Source organism: Castor canadensis, chromosome 7 (genome assembly GCF_047511655.1).
Source record: "Castor canadensis chromosome 7, mCasCan1.hap1v2, whole genome shotgun sequence".
NCBI lineage: Eukaryota > Metazoa > Chordata > Mammalia > Rodentia > Castoridae > Castor > Castor canadensis.
The window spans coordinates 108,130,846-108,156,341 of record NC_133392.1 but is presented as its reverse complement, the minus strand read 5'-3'; the positions used below and the strand labels follow the sequence as shown (position 1 = coordinate 108,156,341).

General features: G+C 38.7%; 1 protein-coding gene across 24 annotated transcripts in view; it reads left to right on the top strand.

The window, feature by feature from the left end:
* Sgip1 (SH3GL interacting endocytic adaptor 1) overlaps positions 1-25,496 on the top strand; it is a 206,530-nt gene that overhangs the window by 98,610 nt on the left and 82,424 nt on the right. For 8 of the 24 annotated variants that reach the window (XM_074079829.1, XM_074079830.1, XM_074079836.1 and 5 more), the window contains 5 exons: positions 994-1,018; positions 2,036-2,119; positions 7,585-7,641; positions 9,726-9,780; positions 10,470-10,645. In XM_074079829.1, the coding sequence (XP_073935930.1) occupies positions 994-1,018; positions 2,036-2,119; positions 7,585-7,641; positions 9,726-9,780; positions 10,470-10,645 (397 nt within the window). Of the gene's footprint in view, positions 1-993; positions 1,019-2,035; positions 2,120-3,899; positions 3,972-7,584; positions 7,642-9,725; positions 9,781-10,469; positions 10,646-25,496 lie in introns of all 24 variants that reach the window. The other 16 variants (XM_074079847.1, XM_074079850.1, XM_074079849.1 and 13 more) reach the window with 3 other exon arrangements.

Sequence of the window (25,496 nt, the reverse complement as noted above, 5' to 3'; positions counted from 1 at the left end):
CAGTCTGATTTCCCACAGCAACAACAAAAAAAAAATAACTCATTTACATTATTCTTCAGCCCAGTGTGACTATAAATGGGCAGTTTTGTGTTCCTAGTGAAGAGACATCATAGAAGAGAAAAGAAGTTGTACTTATCACTTTTGAATAACTACTCTAAGTTCATTGTATACATCATCTTACTTAAACTTTAGAAAGGTAAAGCAGCATGTTTAAGGTCACAGAACTATGAAGTGGTGAAGTCTAAATCTCAAAATTTATCTTACCCTAAAGCCCTTGCCCCAACCACCATAGCATGGTGCTCGCACAGAACAGCAACCATGGACTTTAGTGATCAGAGGGAGCCACTTAGCCAAATAGTGCCCTCCATCTCCTGTTTTCCTCTAATTGAAGGAGATGTAAATATAGAAATATGGAAGAAGGTACAGATTCTCAAAGTAAGTTTTAAAATACCACAGAAGTTTCCTTTTATAACGGACAGTTCAGAACCACTCATAAGGGGGAAGATAAAGGAGAACAAATATGTTTACATGCCTTGTGAAAGTTTCAAATGGAACCAGCTAGACCAGGCCATCTTAAGGAACTCTCCTCCTAAGATGAACCATGGCACAGCACCACCAACTTGTGCCTTTCCGACTTAAGTTTTTGATGAGAATTTCTCTTCCACAGACACATACACATACCCTACACGCAATTACCTCTCAACCATTTGTTTCTATTTCATTTTCCTTTACTGTGCTGAGAACATAGGAAAGGGTGAAGGTGAAGGTTACTCATTCTTTTTGTTTGGTTGGTTGGTTTATTGAGACAGGATCTCACTAGGTAACCCAGGCTGGCTTCACACTTGTGATCCTCTTGCCTCAGCTTCCTGAATACTGGGATCGCAAGCATGTGATCACACACCTGGCTGGTGACTGATTCTTATTGCAGATCTTTAATCTGTGTGGCAAGAATGATTCATTTTCATAATAGCTGTCAATTTCTTTTTGTTACAGAGGTTCACCAGATCGAGATGGAATTGTAAGTATTTAAACAACCATTTGTAGTTGGCTTACACTTCAATATATTCTATGTGTAAATTTCCTTAAGTCCCGTTCTTTTTCTTCCTTTTTTCCCAATAAGGAAAAAAATAGCTTGGATGACTTTTCTGATCTCTCAGTGTTGTAATTTTCTCTAGTAATTGCATGGGACATAAATGTAGTCTTGGTCAAGTTAGACTTACTTATTGCCTTCACCTAAAACTCTGACCCAGAGCAGGCAAGCAAACTAGTCATAGAGATGGTGGGTCAAAGCCTGATCATTCATGCAAGGGCTGCTACCATCAACTGTTATTTCACTTCCAATTTAATGATGTAAGACTCATTACATGAGAATGTTCTTCTTCAACAGAGGCCACAGAGTCATAAACGAGCTGGGATCCAATAAAACTAAAAGAAGCTTTTCCCCTTCAGTAGTTGGGCTGCAAATCCATTTTCTATATTAAATTCCAAATTAGGGAATGGTCTTAAAACCACTTATGCCTGAATGTATAGCCTGAAGGAGGCAAATGGGTCGACTGGGTTTTGATTCAGCAGTTATTTTGACTCCTTGCTGGCCACAGATTTCTTGCTTTTTAAAGAAGTCTGTGGTGCATGGGTTTAGATTTATCTGAGTTGTGCTTATGGGATTTTGCCCTAGCTTCTGAAATGACTTCCTTCAAAATCTAAATCAGATGCCTATTCAGAGGTTCAAAAGAACAGCTGTTACTGAAAAAAAGATGAAGTGGGGGGGGCCTCACATTAGACTCACTGGGCTGGAGTGGGAACTAAAATAAATCTGGTGACTAAAAATATAATTTTTTAAAAATTACCCTTTATAATAAAATACCAAAGTTGGGGCACTAATTGCAGTTCTAGCAGGAGTTCTCCTGCACTTGTTGCAAGGTTCTTAGCTTTGGGATACCTTCCATGTACATGTGATTCTTGCTATGAAATATTAAGAAAATAAGACTGAAATTGATCAGACATTGGGTAACACTATAATCAAGGCTCTATTCAGCAGGGGAAAAAAAAGACCCAGAAGACTCAGCTTCTCCTCACCTCTTGCTTCTGGCTCAGAGCCCTCTCGTTAACTCTGTCTCAGGTACTCTCTGCTTCTATGTCTTCTCTTTGCTTCTGGCTTGATCCCCTCCCTGGGTCCTCTTGTTCCCCCATTCCCACCTTTGCAAGGCTCTAGCTACTCTGCTTTCTATCTGTGTTGCTCCCAGACCGGATTGCTATTCCTGGCTTCTCTCACTCTGCCACTCTCAGTCTTGTCCTATTTTTCCTTTCTCCAACCCCCTGCCCATTGTCTTTGAGGCACCGTTACCTCACTATTCTCTGCTGTTCTGGGAGCACCTGTGTATATCTCTAGTAAAATATGTACACAGCAACTGATGCAGCAGCTACCACAGGGCAGGTGACCATGAACATGGCCTCATTAATGAACCCAGAAGTCATTCTGAGGACCCCTCCTCCCTAGGACAGGGCTTCATACCCAGTCCCCTGAGCGCTCCTTATACCATTCCAAGTCTTAGAAAGTTAGTTATTAGTGGTTGTGCCTTCTTTGTTACTTATTCAGAAATGCCATAAATATCATCAGTCATAATTATTAAGAATGGGGAATTATTTCATTTCAATTTCTTTGGAGGTAACACAGACCTTTTCTGAAAAAGACCACATCAAAAATAAGTACATTTTCTCAGGGGCAGGTGTACAGCTTCATTGGCAATTGGAAATTATTAACCAGTTGCTAATTTCAGCTTTTGAAAATGTTCACATTTCCCCCAAAACATGATCACCAAATTTCAAAAACCAGCACTGTCCAGCTCAATTTAAGTTTCTGTTCGTATTCAGTGCTTACAGAGCTCAACCTGATTTTCTTTTAAACTCGACCTTGCATCTGTGGATTCTATCCATTTTGGTATGGCTGAGATAGCTTCCAAATGATTGCCTTTTGAATATTTGAAGTTGAATTTTACAGTGTGGGTCCATAAACTGAGTTGTTGTGTGTTGTATCCAGCTAGTGTATAAGCTGGTTGAGTAAACACAGAGTCTGCACAAATGCCTTGATAGAGTGCTGCTTACTTCATTTCAGTTTCTTAGTATCTTTTGGAGCTCACGGCTGGTGGCAACACTTTTAATCTATAGAGACCTCATGGTAGGGCTGTGTGTCTGAAGATGAGATTGCCTTGTTGCCCACTGGCTGAGTGTCCCCATTGCTGCAGAGCTGTTTGTCACAGTGTCCAGACTCAGGCAGCTATGTGTGACACACATGCTGACATAAACTCTAATTTGCACTGGATACACGTTAATGTCCCAAGTAGCACCAGTTTTCTTTCACAAATACACCAGGATAGCAGGGTTACAGCCTTGCTTTGAAGATATCTTTTTTGCTTGCACTGAACAGGTGAGCAGGAAAAGGCACAGGTTTGGAACTGTCATCTGTGTGGCTGTATGTATTGGTGACCTAAGGAAGGCTTTGATCAGGGAGAAATATGGAAGAGAGATTTTTCATACTTAGATTAGAAATCAGTTTTTACACAGTCTCTTCCTGTGTGTCTTGGTGTCTGTTCTCTACTTGTAAACTCAGTGCTGTCTGAATGATGAATAGATCCACCAGTCCTGCTTTCTGGGACACATCTCCCTCCTTCTCCCTTCCCTCCTGGCCTAGTCAAGCTGGCCTGCTGAATAGAGCCTCATTATGGGCCCCAAAGTCCACTCTGCCTAAGGAACCCTGCCAACATTGGTAGGCCGTACAATTTGGCCTAGAAATTGTTTCTTCTATGGTATGTTTGCTGACTCCGTGTGATTCTTTATATGTGTCTTGAAAAACAAGCAGATCCTTTAACAACTTTTTTCTACATGAAAACAATCAATTCCAGCAGCCCAGCCCACATGAACCACCCTACAATAACAAAGCAGAGTGTGCGCGTGAAGGAGGAAAAAAAGTTTCGGTAAGGAAACAGATTTTAGTTTAAAATTTCCAAGGGGTTGTAGAAACAGTGAGTAAAATCCCAACTTGAAATTTGGAGAACACAGTAGTTTTATTTACGCTACTTAACAGGACTCTTTCTTAAGTAGCTCTACATTACTTCTGACAACTTGGGACCAATTTTTATATGAATTATTTAGACTTTATGTGTTGACATCTGAATATTCCTTTAAAGAATGATCAGCCATAAAAGATTTCTGTTTCTTTTCAGAAAGGAGTCAGTTTTTTAAATGGATCTGATATCCATAAAAAAAAAAAGCTTTGACTAAAATAGAAGCATCATCATGCAAATTGAGTAGTATCATTTGTTAGAATAAGCACTATCTCAATCCTATCAGGAACTGGGCAGGACCTTGCCCTGTGTAGCCAGTGTTCTTAACCAAAGGATAAAAACAGGAATACTGACCTTCAGCCAGACAATGCAATAGCTATGGCTATGTTGTCCAATATGGCAGCCAGGTATGGCTATTTAATTGAAATTCAATCCATCAGACACACTCTATGGAGTACATTTTAAGTACTCCATAGTCACTCATATCTAGTGGACAGCATATTGATAGAACATTTGCAATCTCACAGAGAGTGCTATTGGATAGTGCTGTCCTAAAGGATTATTTACAAAGTGATTTAAACCTACCTTTGTGGAAAAAAGATAATATTTAGATAATATTTAGGCAAGTACATCATATTTCTTTAATACTTCTCATCCAAGGATCACTGTATAGCCATGAGCTGGCCTCAGAAAGAGGTACAGTCACAATGGAAATTGACAACTTTGGTGAATGTATAATTAAACACCATGGTTACTATATTCATTGATTTAGCCCACCATCTTCTCTGAGAATAGATGATAAGCCTAACCAAAGTAAAATACCTGTTAAAACAAGATAACATCCGTTGAGCCTCAGTTATTCTTAAGTAATAGTCATATACTCAAGTTATAAAAGTTACTTATGCTAGGTATAGAATTCTAGAAAATATAGAAAAGGGAGAAGTAAAAGAATACATTACTCCAATTCCAAGAAAAAGATCAGTTTATATGTTGGTGAATCACTGACAGTGCTGCCACAATTAAACCTAGTTAAGTGGTGTTTCCCTACTTAACATGTTCTCTGCTTCTTCTTCAAAGTTTTCCATTGAAAAATCAATACAGCCATTACCTTCACTATTACTTTTACTATGAGCTCAACATAGAAGCAATGAGATTTATTTTTTCTTGAAATTTAACCAATACAATTCTAGCCAGAATCTGGCCAAGCTTGAATTTGGTAATTCTCACTTTTGAGGTCAAAGATACTTGTGAAAGTACCCTGGAGTGAATGAGACCAAACTGCCAATTCCTCTGTCAAAGCTAAGTGTATGTATTTGTGTGTGTGTGTGTTGAGAATATGCCACAAACAATGTATTGTTATGATTTGCTGTTGGGTTTAGTACTTGTTTTTAAAGTGTTTCTGTTTTAAGAGAAAAATTTGTATAGGTTTTCGCTTTTCCTTTAATTCAGTCTTCCATTGGTTTCCATGGAAACTGGGAAATTTTCACTCAACTCAAAATTTGAAATTCAGGAATCTCTTTATGCCCAAGGTTGGATATTTGTTGTCCATAATAATGTATATGTAATATATACATATACATGTCTAGTATATGTATATATACATATATATTTATATAATCTGTTCAGCTGAACATACAGACTATCTTGGTTTTAAAGAACTTTAATTATGGACATGATATTGTCATGGAAGCAAACCACAGAACTTTGAAAATTTTGAACTGAGCTATTTACCTAATCTCTTTGAGTTTTAGATAGTAATCCTTTGTATTAAGAAACTATTTTAAAACTAAAAGGTATATTGATGTCAGTATTATGCTAGTAACAACAATTCATGAATTTACTAGAATCAACTTAGTTCCTTTGATTCTTTATTATAAACTAAATTTTACATTGAACTTGGCTATCACATACGTTTTCTAAAAAGAGTTTGGAAAATTTTGCAATTAAATCATATACGAATAGATCGGTAAAATAGGAGCTTAAAAATACATATGACAAAAAGAAAATAGGAACCACATGTATTTCCAGGGGGACAAGAATTTTTTATTATTAAGTGACACACTATAAAATGGATTATTTATATGTACACAGTTGATGTGGCAGGTTTTTAAAGACTTGTATAAGGTAGAAAGAGTATCACTGAAACACTAATTCAATGAAGGCAATTCCATGGGAAGATTTACATAGTGTTGTCTTACTACAACTAATCTTTGTGAGGAGCAGGACAAAGAGGTAGCTAGACACAGGCTCCATGTTCCTGAGTCCTGGTCTGTGACACATGACAGTTTTGGTATTTGTAAATTCTAGTGCAGTGGTAATCTATAGAAAGAGAGATGGCATTAATGCATTGTCTATTCCATGTACACTACCAATTCTTAGAATACCCAGTCAGCGTTAAGTAAAAGTTAAACTATGATTGTGGTTATCCTGGATCTTCTAGTGATCTCTGTGCATCCATGAAAAGCTTACTCCCCAGCTATTTGTCAAATTGGGTGTTAGCCACCTTCATTGTACTTCAAGTGGCCTTTATTTGTGATTGTAAAATTAGAGGTCCTGCTCTCCAGCCTCATGCATCACCATTTGATGTGTGTTGTTCTGAGGTCTGCTATTGCTCAGTCACATACCATTGCTCTGTGTGCTAAATCATAGAATGTTGTTGGATGAACCCTCTATTACCAACCTGATTTGTGTTTTGTGTTTGTTCACAAAAAGTAGAGATAATCTTAGCAGTTTCCATTTGGGTAATGCCACATCCTTGCTCAAATACTTGTGACCATGATCATACTAAGGACCAAAATAAAACTTTAAGATAATCAAGAGACAGAGTAATGCTGATTTCCAGTTTTCTTCCAATGATATGTGATTATGGAGGCATAGAACACATGGATAAGGGAAATCCACCCTTAGACCTCAAGTTCTATTTTACTAATTACGTAAAAAAAACCACTTGGAAAGAATATCAACTGTATTTTTTAATAACTAGGAGCTAAATGAACCAATCTAAAACTGACTTCCTTTGTATTTTATCAAAGGAGTAGTTAGAAAAAAAACGAATCAGTGTTGAAAACATTAAGAGATTAGTTAATAACTTGGATGAATACTCTTTCGATATGTTGAAACTAGTTGTATAATAAAGCAGCATGGAAGTCAAAATGTTTCCATTCAAAATATACATGTAAATGGTTTTACCCCCTGAGGAAGAGAGGATTAAATTATAAAGCAGTTACTGCTAATTCTTCAGTAATTGAATAAAATTTGAACTGATCATTGTTAATATCCCTATGTTTAGGTATCCTACAGTCTTTGGGGAAATAAGTATATAGAAAAACCCTTGTATACAGTGTCATGACAGCTAAATTTACCATTCAGTTAAACCAGTGTGGTTCCATGACAGGCTGCTCTAATTTTTCTTTCCAATGCTGGATTTGGATGGCTCTCACTAAATACAGATATGAGTTTAGTGATTTTTATTCCATTTTTTCTCATTTATATGTTTCTAAGTTTATTTTCAAATTTATTACAGAAGAAAAGCAATGGGGCACCGAATGGATTTTATGCAGAAATTGATTGGGAAAGATATGTGAGTATCAGAATATTGGTTTTATTAAGTACTTTACAACTTAAAAATTAGTTGAGGAACTTGTGTTTATAGTAGTATATGAAATAACTCCACTCATTAGGAAGTACCTGGTGTATTTAGGATGGTAAGAAGTTTAAGAGCACTAAAATCTGTCAAACCTGGGCTCAAGACTCAGTCTCTCCAATGTACCAGCTGTGTGTGGCCATGAATAGTTATTTGCTGAGCACCAAAAATGAAGTCAGTACAATTTTACTTTTCTACCATTGTTGCAAGGACTCAACAAGCTTATTATTTGTAGGACATTTCATCAAACTACCTAGCCTATAGTGTATTCAAAAATGTTTTTCTTAATGTTGACTCTCTGGGTATTTTAACCCTGGATTTGAAAATAAATAAATAAATAAAAACAGCTTTGAGGGTCAAGGCAAGTTAATTAACCACTAAGCCTCAGTTTCCTAATAACTATAGCTTCATATTATAAGTTACTCCCAGGATAAATGACAATCATTGCTTCTCGGGGACTGAAGGTAAAACCTAGCTGAGACCTAAACTTTTCCCATAATTTTTCCCCAAAATAACTAATATCATCCCATACACTTCAACCCAATTAGAACAACCCATTGGATCCAGCCAGGACTACTCTTAGTTTTCTAACCAGATAGAACAGGTAAATCATTACATCAAAGATTTCTCACTCCTAGGCTTATAGCCACCCCTTTACTCATCTTCCTCCCTCTCAGTCATAAGGTATACTCTCAAAATGCCTGGAGTCAAGGTCCAGGTATGACATTTTGCTAGATGTGTTCTTGAGAAATGGTGTCTTTTCTCACTTAAGTTAACTTGTTGTTTGCTGGGATAATTCTTTTTACATAGGTTTGTTATGACATCCAATGAGACAAAATGTTAGTCACAACACTCACCATACAATAAGAACTCACATATGAAATATCAATTCTCATGATGCAGACTGCCTTTTATTTTTCCTGCTTTTTTCCTATAAATATTAGTTATCTGCTCTTAGAATTAATTCAGCTGGCAGTACCAGTAATCAGTCTCTCAGGAGTGGAAGGTATAAATCTTAGCTTCTTCTTGAAACTTCACTTTCCTTTTTCTCCTGTGACTGTTCTTTTGCCAGGGATAATAATCAATCCTTTCAAATGTGCTTGATTCATCCCTTTCCACCTCAAAAGTTGAGCCATATTCACAGCAAACTTGCCTAAACTGATGCACATATTTTAAATTACTTATCCTTTCTTCTGCCTCCAATGTATCTGCAAACATCTTCCAAAATACCTTATGAGTCTGCTCTCAGCACGTCCCACCCTTACTGAGAAACTACAGCAGCTCTAACAAGCCCAAACTCCGGCCCTCACCATGGTCTCCTTGCTCACTCCTCCATTATACAGCTTCTTTTCCAGGCATGTCATCTTTGCTGTTGCCTCTCCCTTCCCATCCCGAATCATACAGTGTCCATTTCTACCGTGGTGTCTTGGCACAGGGTCTTTCCACCACAGAGAAGGGACTCCACCCTGCCCTGTCCTACTGGTACTGATTCTTTCTGTATTTTATTTTTTTGTGTGTGGCAGTTTTGAGGTTTGAACTCAGGACCTCACGCTTGCCAGACTGGCACTGTATCACTTGAGCCATGCCCCCAGCCCATCTTTCTAAATAAACAAATTTTCTCTCCCCTAACTCCTATCTAACAGTGGCATTCCATGTTGTTTTGTTTTTAATGTTTGCCTACCAAAATACATTTCAATTTCTGTGAGGACAAATAGTTTTCATGTCAGTTCTCCATGTTGCTTACCATAGTCCTTGGCTTACAGGAAATGCCTGATAAATTCTCTTGGAATGCTTTCATACAGTTTCTTCTTCATTTATTTTCCTAGTTGCAAGACTCTCCAGATATCCTTAAGTAAATATCTAAACATACAGCTCAGATTTCATTTCCAAAAGTTAAAACCTTAGCACCCTAAAATTATAGACTTGTCTATATCCTTAAATAGAAGGCTTTAGAAAGAAATTAAATAATCTCTCCATCATATCAGGATAATAACTGCTTAGCATGTACTTCTATTTTATAGAACTCACCCGAACTGGATGAAGAAGGCTACAGCATCAGACCAGAGGAACCCGGCTATATCCTTTCTTTATTTTTTTATTTTACTTTTTATTTTCTCTAACAAGCAGTAAGCTAAATTCAGGTCTTACAAAGATGGTAAAATAATCTAAGCTACTATTCCTAATATTAGAAATGAATAAATAGCACAGAGAACAGCCTGATCATTAATGAGCAGGCGTTTTGTCTTAATCTATTCATAGAAAAGAGAAAGAGAAAAATGTGCTGAAAAATAGTTGTGCAAATTGTGAGCACTGTGTTGTCCTCTACAACCTGATATGACTATGTCATTTACAGTGACAGGAAAATAGCTCTTAATGTCCTCTCCCTCCAGTTCATCTCTGGGCAAAGCATGTCATACTCAGAAGCATTTAAAATTCTTCATAAGTGGTCCATAAAGCAGCCGTCCTCTGTGTGAGGCTGAGTAAGCTTATGTGTGCTTGTCTGCATGTGTTGAGTTTGACACACGAACGGCCAACTGCAGCAAACATGGACGACGTTAGCCACTGCTCATTGGAATTCAGTGTTCTTGATCAGGTGTTGAGGAAAGGTGAATAAATCCTAACCTTTTCCTTTTTATTTTTGTTTGTTTTGCTTTCATTTTTCTGCCATTTGAGGGTGCTTTTGCTGTGTCTATGGGTATTCTTTCTGATACTCATCAATGCCACCTGGTAGAAGAAAGAGCTAAGTATCTTTAACTGTGTTCTACCTACCAAAGGAAAACACTTTTATTCCTCAAGTGAATCAGAAGAGGAAGAAGAATCACACAAGAAATTCAATATCAAGATTAAACCTTTGCAATCTAAAGATATTCTTAAGAATGCTGCAACTGTAGATGAGCTGAAGGCATCAATAGGCAACATCGCACTGTCCCCATCACCAGTGGTGAGTGGCGTTTTGTGTTGAACTTTGAAGAGGGTGGACAGAGCTGTGTTCTGCCTCCATGTTTTAAGCTAATCACAACTCCTTCCACTGAAAGTTACAGATGATCTCCATTTTATGAACTCATAAACCTTAAACAGCTCAATTGAGCTTAAAAGTTTTACTCATTTAATACTGCAGTTCTTGTGCTTTTCAAAATGGTAAAATTGCATGAAATTACATTTTCTTTTATTTTCCCTACAACATATTAAAAAGAAGAAAAACAGTGACAAAAAGATTATCCAAACTTATTTCTGAAGCAGACTTAATGATTAAAAAGACCATGACATTCACAGATTTATTAACATTGATTTTTTAAAAGCACATTTTAGTTTCCCTGTTCTTAATAAAAATATGTATAAGAGGAAAACTAAGAGAAGTGCTTTAAAAAAATATTTTAACTGGGCACGGTGACCCACACCTGTAATTCAAGCACTCAGAAAGCTGAGGCAGGAAGATCAAAAATTCAAGGCCAGCCTGGGCAACAGAGACACAAACAAAAAACATTTCCTCACTATGCTGCAAAAGGAAATATTAATAAAATCACAGTCTAGATAGATATTAAAACTCATATTGTTCATGATAATTTTTTTATCAAATAGTCTGAAATACTCTCATCTTTAAGGCACCTCAAATGCAGACCTTGCCCTACATTTATGCAGGTTTGTATTTTCCCACAATCTTTGCTTCCTTTACCCATTCCCAGCTACTAAATTTCTTTAATTGCTGAATTCTGAGTTCCAAGGCTCACAGTATTTTCTGTGGTGTTTGAGAATCCAACATTTACAGTATTTTCTTTGTGGTGTTTGATAAATGCAACCATTGTTTTCTAAAACTAGCTGAGAAGAGCAGGTAAAAACTTTCATACCAACAATTAATATGTACTTGGCCTCTTCTTTAGGGAGGGGGGATCTCCGTACAGCATTCTCCATGAGTGCTGAACCATTTTCAAAGTACTTCTAGAAATATCTCAACTAACCTTTCTATAGAAGTCATAATTGTTCATCCTTTGCAAATAAACTTTTGCTTCTCTGGGATGAAAAGTCTATAATGATGGCTTCTTCAGATGTTAGTGCTTATAATGGCTTTTGCCACCATCACAGGTAATAAATAAAATGATTGCTAATGATAACCAAACAGCAAATGGTGTTTTAGGTAATTTTTAACCTTACACTCACCTACTCCCTTAACATATATTCCTGAAAAAAGAAGCAAGAAATACAGTCTTCTTTCCCTTCTGCAATGGAAGATACATATTTTGTCTTGGCTTGTGATATCTAGAAATGGAGGCACTTTAGATTAGTGATTGATGGTGTTGTTGAATTCTTCATCTATGCTGACTTTCTGCCAAGTAGGTCTATCAATGCTCAGAGGAGATGCTGGGGATTGAACCCAGGACCTTGTACATACTAGGCGAATACTCTACTACTGAGCTGCACCCCAGTTCCATAATGGGGGCATTTTAAATACACATACTTGCTCTATTCAGCTGCCATATTTCAAGTCACTTTTTCTTACTGAATTTTCTTACTGGGAGGGGAGGAGGGTGGTACTGTGGTTTGAATTCAGGGCCTTACACTTTCTAGGTAGGTGTTCTTGCCGCTTAAGCCACTCCACCAGCCCTTTGTGTGTGTCTGTATGTTGGGTATTTCAAAATAGGGTCACATGAACTATTTGCCCAGGGCTGGCTTTGAACCACAATCCTGATCTCTGCCTCCTGAGTAGCTAGGATTACAAGTATGAGTCACTAGTACCTGGCTCTGAATCATTTTTTACTGTAAAAATCTATCTAGATGCCAGAAACCAGTTTGTATCCACCTATCTGGAGGATGTAATATATTGAGTGGGTATTTGGAAGCTACCTGGGGTAAATGAAAGAAGGTAAGTTCACGGGATTAAATGAACAAATGTACATGAGAGCAAACTCACTAGGACAGTTCCAGAAACTAGATATTTATGGAGAGTTTGTTGAATCTTGGAGGAGAGGAGAGATCCCCTGAATCAAAAGGAATGCATGTGCCTATGTCATGTGGATATTCCTCTAACCTGGTATGTTGATGAGGGCACAGCGAGAAAAGTGGTTGTGTGCCATGAGCAACTCCTAACACCTGTTTGTAAGGTGATTTATTGACCAGATGTGATTAAGATTCTGATGGAAAAGTATTAGTGGAAGCAGAGGGAAAAGTAGATGTAGACACTCCGAGAAAGTAATCCTGGGTTAGGCTTTTACTGCAGGCCAGTGATACCCAAATCAGAGACCTGCTCCCCACCCCACACCCCCAGTTTGTTTCTTCTAACATTTGTCATTTTGATATGTAGGACAGGAGAATGGGCTGTTGTTGCTTCTTTAGGGAGAGGCGAGCATGTTTTCTGGATGAAAACAAGTATGAAGAGAGATTGTGACTGAGGACATAGTCTCAGCTGTAGAATCCTTGCCTTCTTCTACATAACCCATGTCAATGTGGAGTCCACAAATGACATGCAGCACTTTATCTCCAGAACCAGATACGAGAAATTCAGTCACTGTCATGATAGAAATGGCAAAGGATTTATACAACTTTACAAAGATATTTATACATCTTTACTTTCTTCCTGTACTAAAAAAAAAAAAAAAAATTGAGCCTATACCAGTTAATGATCTATCAGAGTCTTTCACTAAGGCCATGGCTGTTATGCAAAAGCAGTAAACAATTCATCAATGGAAATAGAGGAAAATCCAATGGTTTATAATAATGACTTGGGTTGAATTTCTAATTTCTTTTTTTTTTTTTTTTGCATTTCTTTTTGGCACTATTTAGGATTAAACTCAGGGCCTCCTGCTAGCTAGACAGGCTACTCTTATCACTTGAGCCACACCTTCAGTCCTTTACTGCTTTGTTTTTCAGATACAGCCTCTCATTTTTGCCCAGGGCCAGCTGTGAATTGCAATATTCCTACCTATGCCTCTCCCACAGTTGGGATAGCAGGCACGCACCCGCACACCTGGCTTTTTTGTTTAGAGGGGGGTCTCACTAATTTTTAGTTAGCCCAGGCTAGCCTCAAACTGTGATCTTCTCAATCTCTGTCTCCTGAGTAGAAAGAGACACCATGCCCAGCTCTTCTGCAATTTTTAAGATAAAGTTGCACTCTACTTGTTCTTTTCACTCATCTGTGACTATGTATTCATTAGTTGTAACTCCTTTGATCTTGTTTATCATGAATTAGTTTCATTTTACTTAGCTTCCCTATATATACTAGCTGATCAAATCAGTCAGTAAATGAATGAAATAAAATGAAAGAATAAATGGTATATATCTTTATGTATATATAATATAAATCTGTCTTAAAGTGACTCCTATCTAAGACAAAACTTCAACAACATAGAAAAACAAGGTTTTAATTGCTGATAAAAATCCTACTGTATAGTTAGACAAGAAAATATAATTGCAATTCAGAATTCACCTGGGCATTTGATTTTTATATAGAAATAAAATATAATGTAGGCCAGAACGAGACAAAAGAACGGATGATACCAGGGTTAACTCCCAGATCAGGAAAGCTAATTCCTATTTTTATCCCACTGTGTCTTCTGGTAACAGGATACCACACACAGGAGAAAACAATGAAAATCACCCAGGTTTTAGTTGTTGATTTTATGTCTGTATAAGGAATATTGAACTGCTTTAAAAGACAAAAGTAATAATGGCTTAAAATAAAATGATTTCTCTCACACACACATTAAAGTCAAAACTGGTGATAAAGGCCTGCTCCAGGGTTCACTCAAAACTCCACTTTCTACATCATTGTTCCACCTTTCCCAGAGTGCTGCTGCCTTACCACCAGTAAGCGCCTCCATGATTGGAGCTTGAGGTGGAGGAAAATGAAAAAGAAAAGCAAATGGTTTCCTTTAAGGGTTTAACTCAGAGGTTGTACACATCACTACCACTCAGATCCCATTAGCCATAATTCACTCATATGGATACATTGGGTGCAAGGCAGTCTGGGAGATGTAGTTTTTCACTGAATAGACAGACATGCAGACAGCTAAAAGACAAAGTCAAAAGCAGAAATTGGCAAGGGGGCAAATTCAACTATAATACAGCGTAAGAACTTTTGTAAATGTCGCAATGTACCCCAGCACAACAATAATTTTTTTAAAAAATAGAAGACATTGGCAGTTTATGCCACTATGTCTTAAACAAGCTCAAATTATTTGGGGGAGTCTTTAGGAAATGAAACTTTATCCCATTATCTTCAGAATTGTCCCCAACACCAACTAAATCCAGGGTGTTTTCTTTTGAAGTTTTTTATTTGCCAATTTTTAAATAATAGTGTAGCTATGGTACGTGTGAACTTATGGTAGGATAAATAGAAACAATTTCAGTAAAATATCATCTTGTTTGGTTGATAAATACCCTCCGACAATAGCAGTACCTCTCTCTTACAAAGTTCACTGCTTTTTCAGGCAGGCAGTTTCACTATCGAAATGAAAGTTTTCCTCCTTTTACCAAATATGTACTTTTTATTCTTGATGTGGTTGTACTCTTTAGAGGATGAAGAAAGGGTAACTCCTCCTTCACCAACTGGTTTCAGACTGATTCCAACTTCCAGTTCAGTGTGCAGGATGTTTATTAAGATACGACCTTAGACTGGTAAATGGCTCAAGTATTAACAGTACTTGCCTAGCAAACATAAGGATCTCAGATCAAAAAAAAAAAAAAGACCTTGGGGAGGCATGGCTCCACAGTGCTTGCTAGGCAAGCACAAGGCCCTGAGTTCAAACCCCAGCACCTCCAAAATGAAGAAAAATGAGGAGCAGGAGAAGTGATCTTGGGCTTAACATGTGTGGAATGGGGTGGGCAGAAGGGAGCTGAACTGTTATGCCCATCCAGCACCAGACAGGCTAATCCCAGGGGAACTTCAGATAGAATGGTCCCTCAGTATTATGGTGAGTTTGATGATAAGCCTGCACAGTGCTGTATCAGTCAGTAATCCAGTATGGGCCATGCTAACGATGACCATACTCTTGAGCAAGGCAGCGCTTTACAGCTACAACAGATTTTGGGGTGTTTACATTTGAAAGTTATTTGCCAATAGTGCTCCTATCAGCTGATGCAAGGAACCTTTTTGCAAGGGAATCTGCATGGCACATTTTGGTGGCTACCCCAAATCCCCTGTGCCTGACATGGGATTTTGTGTATAACTGCCATTCAGTGAAGACTGCGAGTGAGTGAGTGAGTGAGCAAACAACTGAGTGAGACCAGGCCAAGAACAGAGCCCTGTGGCAGGTCACTGCCCTCTAGTTTTGCACCTATGCACACTTCAGCTTCCCTTCTTCAACACATGATAATTTACCTAGTTGTGCCCTCATCCTGCCACTTACTTCCACTTTATTCAAATCAGGGATGTAACTTTATTAAATGAAATGCTCAACTAGGTGTGATGGTGCGTGCCTGTAATCCCAGCTACTCAGGAAGTGAAGGCAGGAGGAACTTGAGTTTGAGACCAGCTGGGGCAAAAATAAAAGTTATCGGACCCAAAAGGTGGGGGAGGGGTCTGGGGGAATAGGTCAAGTGATAGAGCACTTGCCCTTGGCTTGATCCTCAATACTGGAAAAAAAAAAAAAAGGCATCACTGAATTTGAGAGATACGGAATGTCTACAAGATTGCATGAAATCTACCAGAGCAGAGAGAGGTGGCTGTAGGTTGCCCTGACTTTCTTTGCACTGGTACCATCTTCATTTCTTAGTGCTTTCTAGCCTTGTGTTTAAATATTTTGCTCTAGAATTTGGGGTTACCAAGACATAGGTAGTAACAAACAACTTAGCACATGGAGTGAGACAAGCCAGGGTTACTATGTTTTACTGTGTTACCTGACAGCAGGTCCACCTCTCTTTTGCAGCCCCTATTTCCTTACCTCTAAGTGATGGGGATACTTTGGTCCTGGGAATTTCTGTGCAGGGCTACATCTCCTTCGACTTTTTGTCCTCCATGCTCAGTGAAGTGCATAACGTAACACACATTAGACACACAGTTAGTTATTCAATAAGTGACCAAACAGGTCACACAGAAAGTCCTAGTAACAGTAGTTCATAGTTGGTGCTCTGCAATTCTGTTCTTCATTACTAATCTATATTTTTTAACCCTTTTCTCCTTTTTAACCTTTTTCTCCTGAGAGGGATGCTCTGCTTTCCTGTTGTCAGTCTCCTAAGAGTATGCTGTGTTTTCAGGACCTGGAATGTAACACACTTCATCTCAAGGCTTTGATTCAGTCAAAGGAGCTCTGGGGCTTTCTTGACTACCTTGGACTTTCTCTGTTCCACTTTTTTGAGGAACTACTTTTAAGCCAATTTTCTGCATTCTGGACATTTGTGATTGATTTTCTTTCAACACAAATAGAAACTGAACCTAACAGGGAAGGAACCCGGATATAGTAGGAAAGATGCCAGGCCTGATCTTGGCTTCTTGCTAGCTGTGCTATTTAGGTAAAAGGTTCTGAAACCTGTCTCATTCTCAGTTCTTCAGCTCTAAAATGGAAACAACAAACACCAGCCTACAGAGTAGTTGATGCACTGTCCATCCCTTACTGCTAGTACAAGGTAAGGACCAGTCTCCAAAAGGAGGAGATAGGAACAGAGATGTGAGATGGTCCTATTTGCTTCCCTTTATACCACACATTCAGGGAAGGTGCAAATCTCCACTACATCAGCCAAGAAGGAGCTTCGTTCTTAAAGAGTACAGTTATTTTCTGAAAGAAGCTAAATAAGGTAAGGGGACAAGATTAAACTCTAATGCCAGACACCAATGGCTCATGCCTATAATCCTAGCTACTTGGGAAGCTGAGTTGGACAGCATGGTGGTTTGAGGCCAGCCTGGGCAAATAGTTCACAAGACCCCATCTCCAAACTAACCAGAGCAAAATGGAATGGAGGTATGGCTCAAGCAGTAGAGTGCCTGCTTTGCAAGCTCAAAGCCCTGAGTTCAAACCTCATTCCCACCAAAAAAAAAAAGACATATATATATATAATGTAATCAAAAACCAGCCAAGTCAGAATTCAACATACAATTGAATTGAATACAATTTCCTTTAAAGTAACTTAAGGGAAATGAAAATAAGTAGTTATCGCAGTGACATCATGATTACTTAAACAAATGGACTCTACTTCTTGGCAGGTGACCTTGGCACATTGCAAAATTTGTCCTTAGTTTCTTCATCTGTGAATAGGGATAAATCTCATACCTACCTCATGGGGCTACTTGGAGGGTTGAATGAAAATATATGATGAATACTCACACTAGACAATATATTCAGAGATGACAGATCATCACTGGGACTGTCTGCAGAGCCTAGGCACATTATCAAGAATATTACTAATAGTGATAAATTGGGTAAGCCAGATAGCAAAAGTCATTCAGATTCGAGATCAGTAATTCATTACTCTAAGCACCTTGCTGGAAAAATATGTTAACCTTTTTTGTGATACCTGTGAACTGGTTTGGAAGGTAATTTCAAAAGCATTTCTGAGTTGTTTCAAGTAACATTAACAGCCCCCAAATGGCATAGTGCTTCTTTGGGAAACTACTGAAGGCTGACCTTTGCAATAGCACAGTGTATTGTGCCTGAGTGGCCAAGTTTGTTTCATGGAGAGTGGACTTTCTTACTCCCTCTTCAAGTCACTTCTCCAAATATTTGTTCAGGAACCCCATGTAACAGGCACCGAGAGCTTATATCAGAAATACTGAGCAGACTGTCCTGCCCAACCTTCTTGCCAACACTCTGCCTAAAAAACTATCAGAAAATAACATACAAGCAATATTGCCAGCAGCACACAGAGGCTCAAACTCCCCTTGTGGGCCCAAACCCCTGACTGTCTTGGCTTTGGTTTCTTGACTAAGGATTTGGTCTGCTTTAGTCAGTTTCTCCTCTGGTCTCTTTTCAGGGTCTCCTGTCCCCCGCCACCACTACCACCACCAGGGTCTCAGTTATGGTCATCTCATTCCTTCTGGAACCCACACAGAGCAGGGTGCCTAACACATCTGTAGCCATGCAATGTGCTCACTAGGTGCTTAGAAACCTGTGGCTCCCATAGCTTTCATGGAAATGAGAAGACAAACACTATGGTTTAATTTTTGCTGCAATCCTTTTGCTTTCTTGAGTGCTGCTACTTATTCTTTTTGTTCTTCAGTGAGCCAGAAATCACTGCAAGCTTATCCTGAAAAGTTGTGTTTTGCCTCCAAGTGTTTAATTCTGTATTGATTAAGAAATTTTTCTCTGGAGTAAGTCAGAACTCAGTTCACATTCAGACTCATCACTCTTTATCCAGGTGACCTTGGACAAGTCACTTAACTATTTAAGCCTCAGTCACAGCTTACTCAGGGGTACAATGAGGTTAATAGTACTAGAGACTTTATAGGATTCTTGTAAGGATTAAGGAAGCAAGGCTTAGCACTTTGTAAGTAACTTGAAGTAAGGCCCAAAAGAGGTCTTTAATGAATACTAGCTGATATTAATCAGAACATAATATAGTGTCTTGTGGTAGCTACTATAAATCCTCCCTTAAGGATATGGACCACTTTTGGAATTTACATAGGTGGCAGTGGTGGTGCTGGCAGTTAGGAAATTCTGAGTGCTGACTGTGTCAGGTGCTTCACACACATTACTTCATCTGTCCTTGAAGCAACTCTGTGAATAGGGACTATTATCACCCCCACTTTGCAGATGAGAAAATTGAGGCATTGACAGATTAATTTGCTCACTTGTCAGAACCAGCACATGAAATTGCTAGGATTTAATCCAAGAAAGTCCAATTTCTAACTTAGAATGGCTGACCATTAAATTTTATTACTTTTGAGGAAAGCTGTTGGCTTTCTCTGAGGGAAAAGAAAAGATCATAGTTCACCCCAAACAGTTTGCATCTAATTTCCAAGAATTCACAAACCCTTTGAAGGCTTCTAATGGATGTCCAAAGGTCCAGGCTCCAGCTCCTAGGTCTTCCTTTCAACAAGTTATTCTACAGACACTTCATGTGTCGTCCCTCGTGACAGTGACAAGAAAGTGAGGCACTGACACCTTCCCAGGTCTGACTTAAATGCTGCTGTGTCATATATGATTTCTGACTTATTTAAATTCTCTCATTTTATATTCAGACTTCACCTTTGTTTTCAGTGGTAAAGAATGACACCTCACTTTCACGACTCATATATTTCAGTTCCCCCAGTCAATTAATCAGCAAGTACTTTCTATGTCAGTGGTTCATTGTAATAATGCTTTATGTTTTATAAATGATCAAAAGGATCACACGATCCTCAGCACTATTGGGCAGCAGGGTGGTAGTGACAGTCCCATTTTACAAGGAAACTGACACAGAAAGATAAGATTGTTGAAAGCCCAAGAGTCAAGACTTGAACTCTGGGATCTGCCTCCTTTCTGCCTAGTTAACAAGACAACACATTTTCATATCTACAGAGGGAAGGTCTATGATTTAGGTAGTTTTAAATTTCCTCTCAGATTTAGCACTCTGCCATGTATTCTGGCCTAACAGTCTCTGTGGGAAGCTCTCATGTGACAGAATGGATGTGTAACAAGAGAACCAAGAAAGAATATTTCCTTCGAAGCACAAGAGCAAGAAGGAAGAGCAAGGCTTTTGAGTAGGTGCCTTACTATCTGTGATCTGGGTAAATTCCTTAACTCCAAGCCTCTGATCCCAAGTCTGTAAAATGGGAACAATAGTATTGACCTTGAAGTTGGTGTCAGAATGACAAGCAGTATTGTGAAATGCCCAGCTCCATGCCTGGTCACCCAAGAAAAGCTCCATGAACAGTCAGTCCCCTTCGGCTGTGCTTCCCTTGGCCTTCCGCTGAGAGACTTGTAGGAGGCAGAAGGAAAATAAAAAAAATGAGGGAGGACTTGAGCTTGAGCAAAGTCAAGACAAGGGCTCGTAGAAAAGACGAAAGTGTAGGAGGCACCCTATCTGTCATGTAGGCTATGCCTCCTCCCTGCCCCTAGAAAACTCAGGGATAGAAAGAATTAAAGAATTTGACATTGAGTCATGAAGGAGCATTTTGTTTAATCTTGTTCCTGGAGATTTGCAACCCATAATGGAGTTATTTATCCAAAAAATATGAGGAGGGGGAGATAACTTGAAACTGAGACAGTCTGGTGCTGTTTATCTATTCCAGGTGTCCCACCCACTCTCCCACCCCCAAATTAGCCTGCCAAAGAGCAAAATCCATGAATTTGCTGCTGCTTGGTAACACCACCCCCTTTCCTGTCCTCACTTTGACAGAAGGTTCAGCACCCCGTTGAGTTCAGTAAAAACAAGGAGTCATCAGTGGGGGAGGAGAGCTCCATTCTCCTACACTCCAGCATTCTCTCCTGGCAGAAAAGCTACGTGGGGCAAGCAGAGGCTAAGCACCACACGTGTGCTGGTGCTAAGTGCTCACCCAGATCTCACATGCAGGGAGCTGGAAGGCAGAGGCTCTGCTTTCAGTCTAGCCACCAAGAAAGCTTTACGGGCAAATGTGATGCAGGTTGATCTAGGCCAGAGATATCACACATGGGGCATAGGAACAGCCATTCCTCTTCTCCAAACCCTCAATAGACGTTTAGCCTACATCTCAGATGCAGTTTGAGAACGCCCCTCTACACAGACCAAAATCAGCCAGAATTAGTACCTAAGATGAAACTTGGTTTTCAGATCTTATAGAGATGGATAGAAAGATAGGATAGATGGGAGCTTTCTTTACCAAATCTATTATTCTCTTCCAGAGGAATTAGTTTGTTTCTAACATGTGTTGGTTCTTTCCTTCATTACTACAATTTTTCCTGGAGAATTTTTTGCTCCTCTGTTTACTGACCTTAAAAATCACAATATCATTTTTCAAACCTTTCCTGTTCACCCTAATTTAGCAAGAAGAAATCCCTGAGTTATATGTTTTGATCTCATCAAAAATGAATAAGATATTCAGTATTCAATCTGAGCACCTTCAGTCTTCACTTCTCTACTCATTGTTGGGTTGTACCCTCTGAGCACATGGTGTTTGGTTTCCTTGTGTGAAGTGTAAGTGTCAGATTTTCCTTGTATCACCCCAGATTCTTACATTGTGGTCTACTATCTCAGGCAGCCCAGTCTGGGGTCTTGTTAAGATTGGAAACCTTAAACACTCAATTTCTGTTATTAACTTAAAGACTAATTAAATGAGAATGCACAATACTGATGGATAAAAATGTTAGGATTGGGGCTGGTGGAGTGGCTCAAGTGGTAGAGTGCCTGTCTTATAAGCATGAGGCCCTGAATTCAAACCCCATGCTGCCAAAGGAAAAAATAAAAGTTAGGATCGCCTCATCAGAAGTAGCAAATTCTTGAATTACATGCTTTTAATTATAATGTCAATTATAATCAGAAAAAGCTAATTTTTATATCCCTATGCCTTCTACCTTGATTGTAAGTGTTAGTCCTAGTGGAGAGTTTAGAATTGCAAACTATTTTCAGTAGCTAATGGCCATAATCAGAGTTGAATGGGCTCTCTAAAGAAGCAATCAATTTGGAAAACAAGTTTTTAACACAAGCATAACTTGTGAGCAGTTCACCGAGTGTTTGGCTTCTGACAACTATGCCTGCATTGGGAACTTGTAGATTCTTCACTTCTTCCTTAAGGAGCCATTTCTTCTAAAACCTCTCACACTGAATGACACACAGTAGGTACTTAGGAAATGCGTGGGAGGGTGGGTGGGTGCTCTTCGCCATGGAAAATTATATGGAACTTCGTGTCTAGCTGTGACATAAGCCAATTTATATTCCTCACAGTATTTCATCAAAAGAGCAAATTCGTGCTTCCCGATTTCTTAGATCTTTTCCCCTTCAATTCAAGCAAATTTTTTCTCCATTACTGGATGGATGAGCAGATGAGTGATAACTTCCTGTTTCTTCTTTTACAATTCACAGGTTCTTTTTAAATGTTTAGTAATGTGTTTCCTTTTCTGTGGGTCTTACTTTTTGTCATCATCCTGTTCCCATAACCCTGCACATCCCAGTGGGATATCTGTTTTCTTATCTAAAATCTCAGGTTTCCTGTCACTTTGTGATCCTTGGCTCTAAGAATCAAGTATCTATGCTTATCTTTCTTATGCTATACTTATTTTTACACTAAGAAGTTCCTATAAGTGCATCATTAATAGCATAACATTATAAGAAAAAAATATTTCTTTGCCCTCTAAAGAAGATACTACATTACTAGAAATATATAACAATAAATGTAATATGTTTGGGGTTTTTTTTGACACTATGTAGCCCAAGCTGATCTCAAACTTTCTCAATCCTCATGCCTCCACCTCCCAAGTCCTGTGATTACAGGTGTGTACCCCAGAGCCCAGCAGTAAATGTAATTTTAAATTGTTTTAGAAAAAAAGTCTTAAGAGTGTGAATCACCCACATTAATTGTATCAAAAATATTTTCTCAGAGATCAGGGAAAGCTTCATTTCTGTGTAGAACAAAGGTGATGTTTTTCTCTGCCTCTTACATCTGTCTAAAGGACAACCTTAGGAAGTGTCATTTGGATGAGCAACTAGCACAGCAGTTACTCAGGGCTTTGTGTGTCAACCTGAACTGCTTGTCCCCATGTGAACAGTAAACATGGAAGGCAAGATGGACTGGCCTCATTCGGTTTTGCCCATTGAAGTCTCCCTTTCCACTACCTAACCTATTTGAAGCTCATTTCTATATTACATATTTTTAACATAGTACATGAGGAATCAAAATGACCTTCCAAAGTATAGTAACAAATGATAGCAGGTGTCACATCTGGAGGTCTCCTGATATTGTTTTGTCTGTTTCTTCTGTGCCTTCTCTCAGCAGTCTTTAGTTACTAAACACCCACACCTGAGAACTGATAGAGAACAACAGTAAGCTGTACTAGAACAGAAAGAGCCAAAGTCTTACAGTGGCCTTCACGACTCTTACGATCAGGATCATCCCAAACTCCAGGCTAGCACCTGCCATTCTTCCCTCTCATTCCACTCCTTCCTTCTTCCCTAAGTGGACTGCATTGTGACCTCTCTCACCAACTTCAGGTTTTTGTTCAAGTTACCTTCTCAAGGAAACTTACCTGACCACCTTATTTAAAATCACAAAACCAGCTGAGTGTGGTAGCTCATACCTGTAATCCTAACTACTCCAGAGGCAGAGATTGGGAGGGTCACAACTGGAGGCAAGTCCAGGCAAAATGTTAGCAAGAACCCACCTCAACAACAAAGAGCTGAACTTGGTGTGTGCCTGTCATCTCAGCTACACAAGAGGCATACTTAGGAGGCGTACAATCCAGCCTTCCCTGGGGAAAAACTTGAGGCCGTATCTAAAAATTAACTAAAACAAAAAGAACTGGGGTCATAGCTCAAGCGATAGAGCACTGCATAGCAGGCACAAGTTCAAACCCCAGTACCACCAAAAACAACAACAAAATCACAAAATACTCTATTTCCAAATGCCTTTATTTGTTCTACTTTTAAAATTGCATTTATCATTTTCTAAAATACTAAATCCTTTGCTGATTTATTATTTATTTATTATCTGTCTCCTTCCCCCGCTCCCAAAATTAAGCTCATTGGTGCTTTTTTTGTTATTTCTGTTGTGCTTAGAATAATATCTGATATTTGTTGGTAATCAGTAAATACCTGTAAATGGCTTAGGAAATGAATAAATAATCCTTTTTCTCCTTGTGAATACCTGTCTAGTCAAAAATACTGATTGGGAGTGATTATAGCAGAATCCCATTAGTTAAAATATAAAGATTCAGAACACAACCATTCCATTTTTAAGGTTAAGCAATTGCAAATTCCTAATCAGACCTGACTTTTTATGTCTTCACCCCACTCTATGACTCTTGATGCCAAAAAATCCCAAGGGCAGCTTGTGTCCTTGTTAAGCTGCTAAGCATGAGGAATGTGCTCAGAGGACCAGACCTCCAAATAGGATCATAGGAAAGTGTGGAATATGTTTTCTCTACACAGCATTGTTAAACTTTGCCTCTGATCTTACACAAAATCCAATTTTAAATATTGCTGATTTCTAGTGCAAAAATGTATTCTTCCACAAGGCCTAACTTGAGTGAATGTTTGCCTTACCAAGTTATCTGGAGTAATCACAGCCAGAAAGAGATTCTGCATCTGTGAAGGTCCAGGGGTCTATCAGCTCCTTGGCAAGCTGTAGATCATAAGGTGAGCTGCCTTTCAACAGGACCTGCAAGTTAGCAATTGTGTTTTCTTGGCTGTGAGACAGGAAAGCCCCTGTCCTTAGAGACAAATTTAGGCAAATTTTTTCTCCAACCCAAAAATTCCCTTATTCTGTTTCAATTTACAAGTGAGTCCAGAGATATACATCTCTTTATCAATTCTCTTATTTTTTCCATAGTTAAAAATCAACTCTGATGCTATGAGTTCATTTTAAATCAAGAAGTGTCTTTGTTTTGCACTAAAGAGAATTGTCATGTTTTGGTTTTTTGGTTTTTTTTTTTTTCATCTCTAAGCCACCTGTAAAATAAGAGGTGATGAGGCGATAACCCATGTTGGTAAGTAGCTACTAACCCAGCAAACCAGCATACTGAACACAGGTGACTTAATTCATCATGTAGCCTAAGTGGAAAGGTGTAAGGAGAAAGGAAGGGTAACACTTATCCTATGTGCAATCATGTTCAATCCTCTGGTTTTAATGAAACAAAATGCACTTGATTCTAGAAAAGGCTGATAAATTTACCCTATAATCAAAGTTTAATCCCAAAGACCGAAAGCATGCCTAGTAACACAAGCTCACCTCTTAGAGACCTGCTTGTAGACTTGTATGA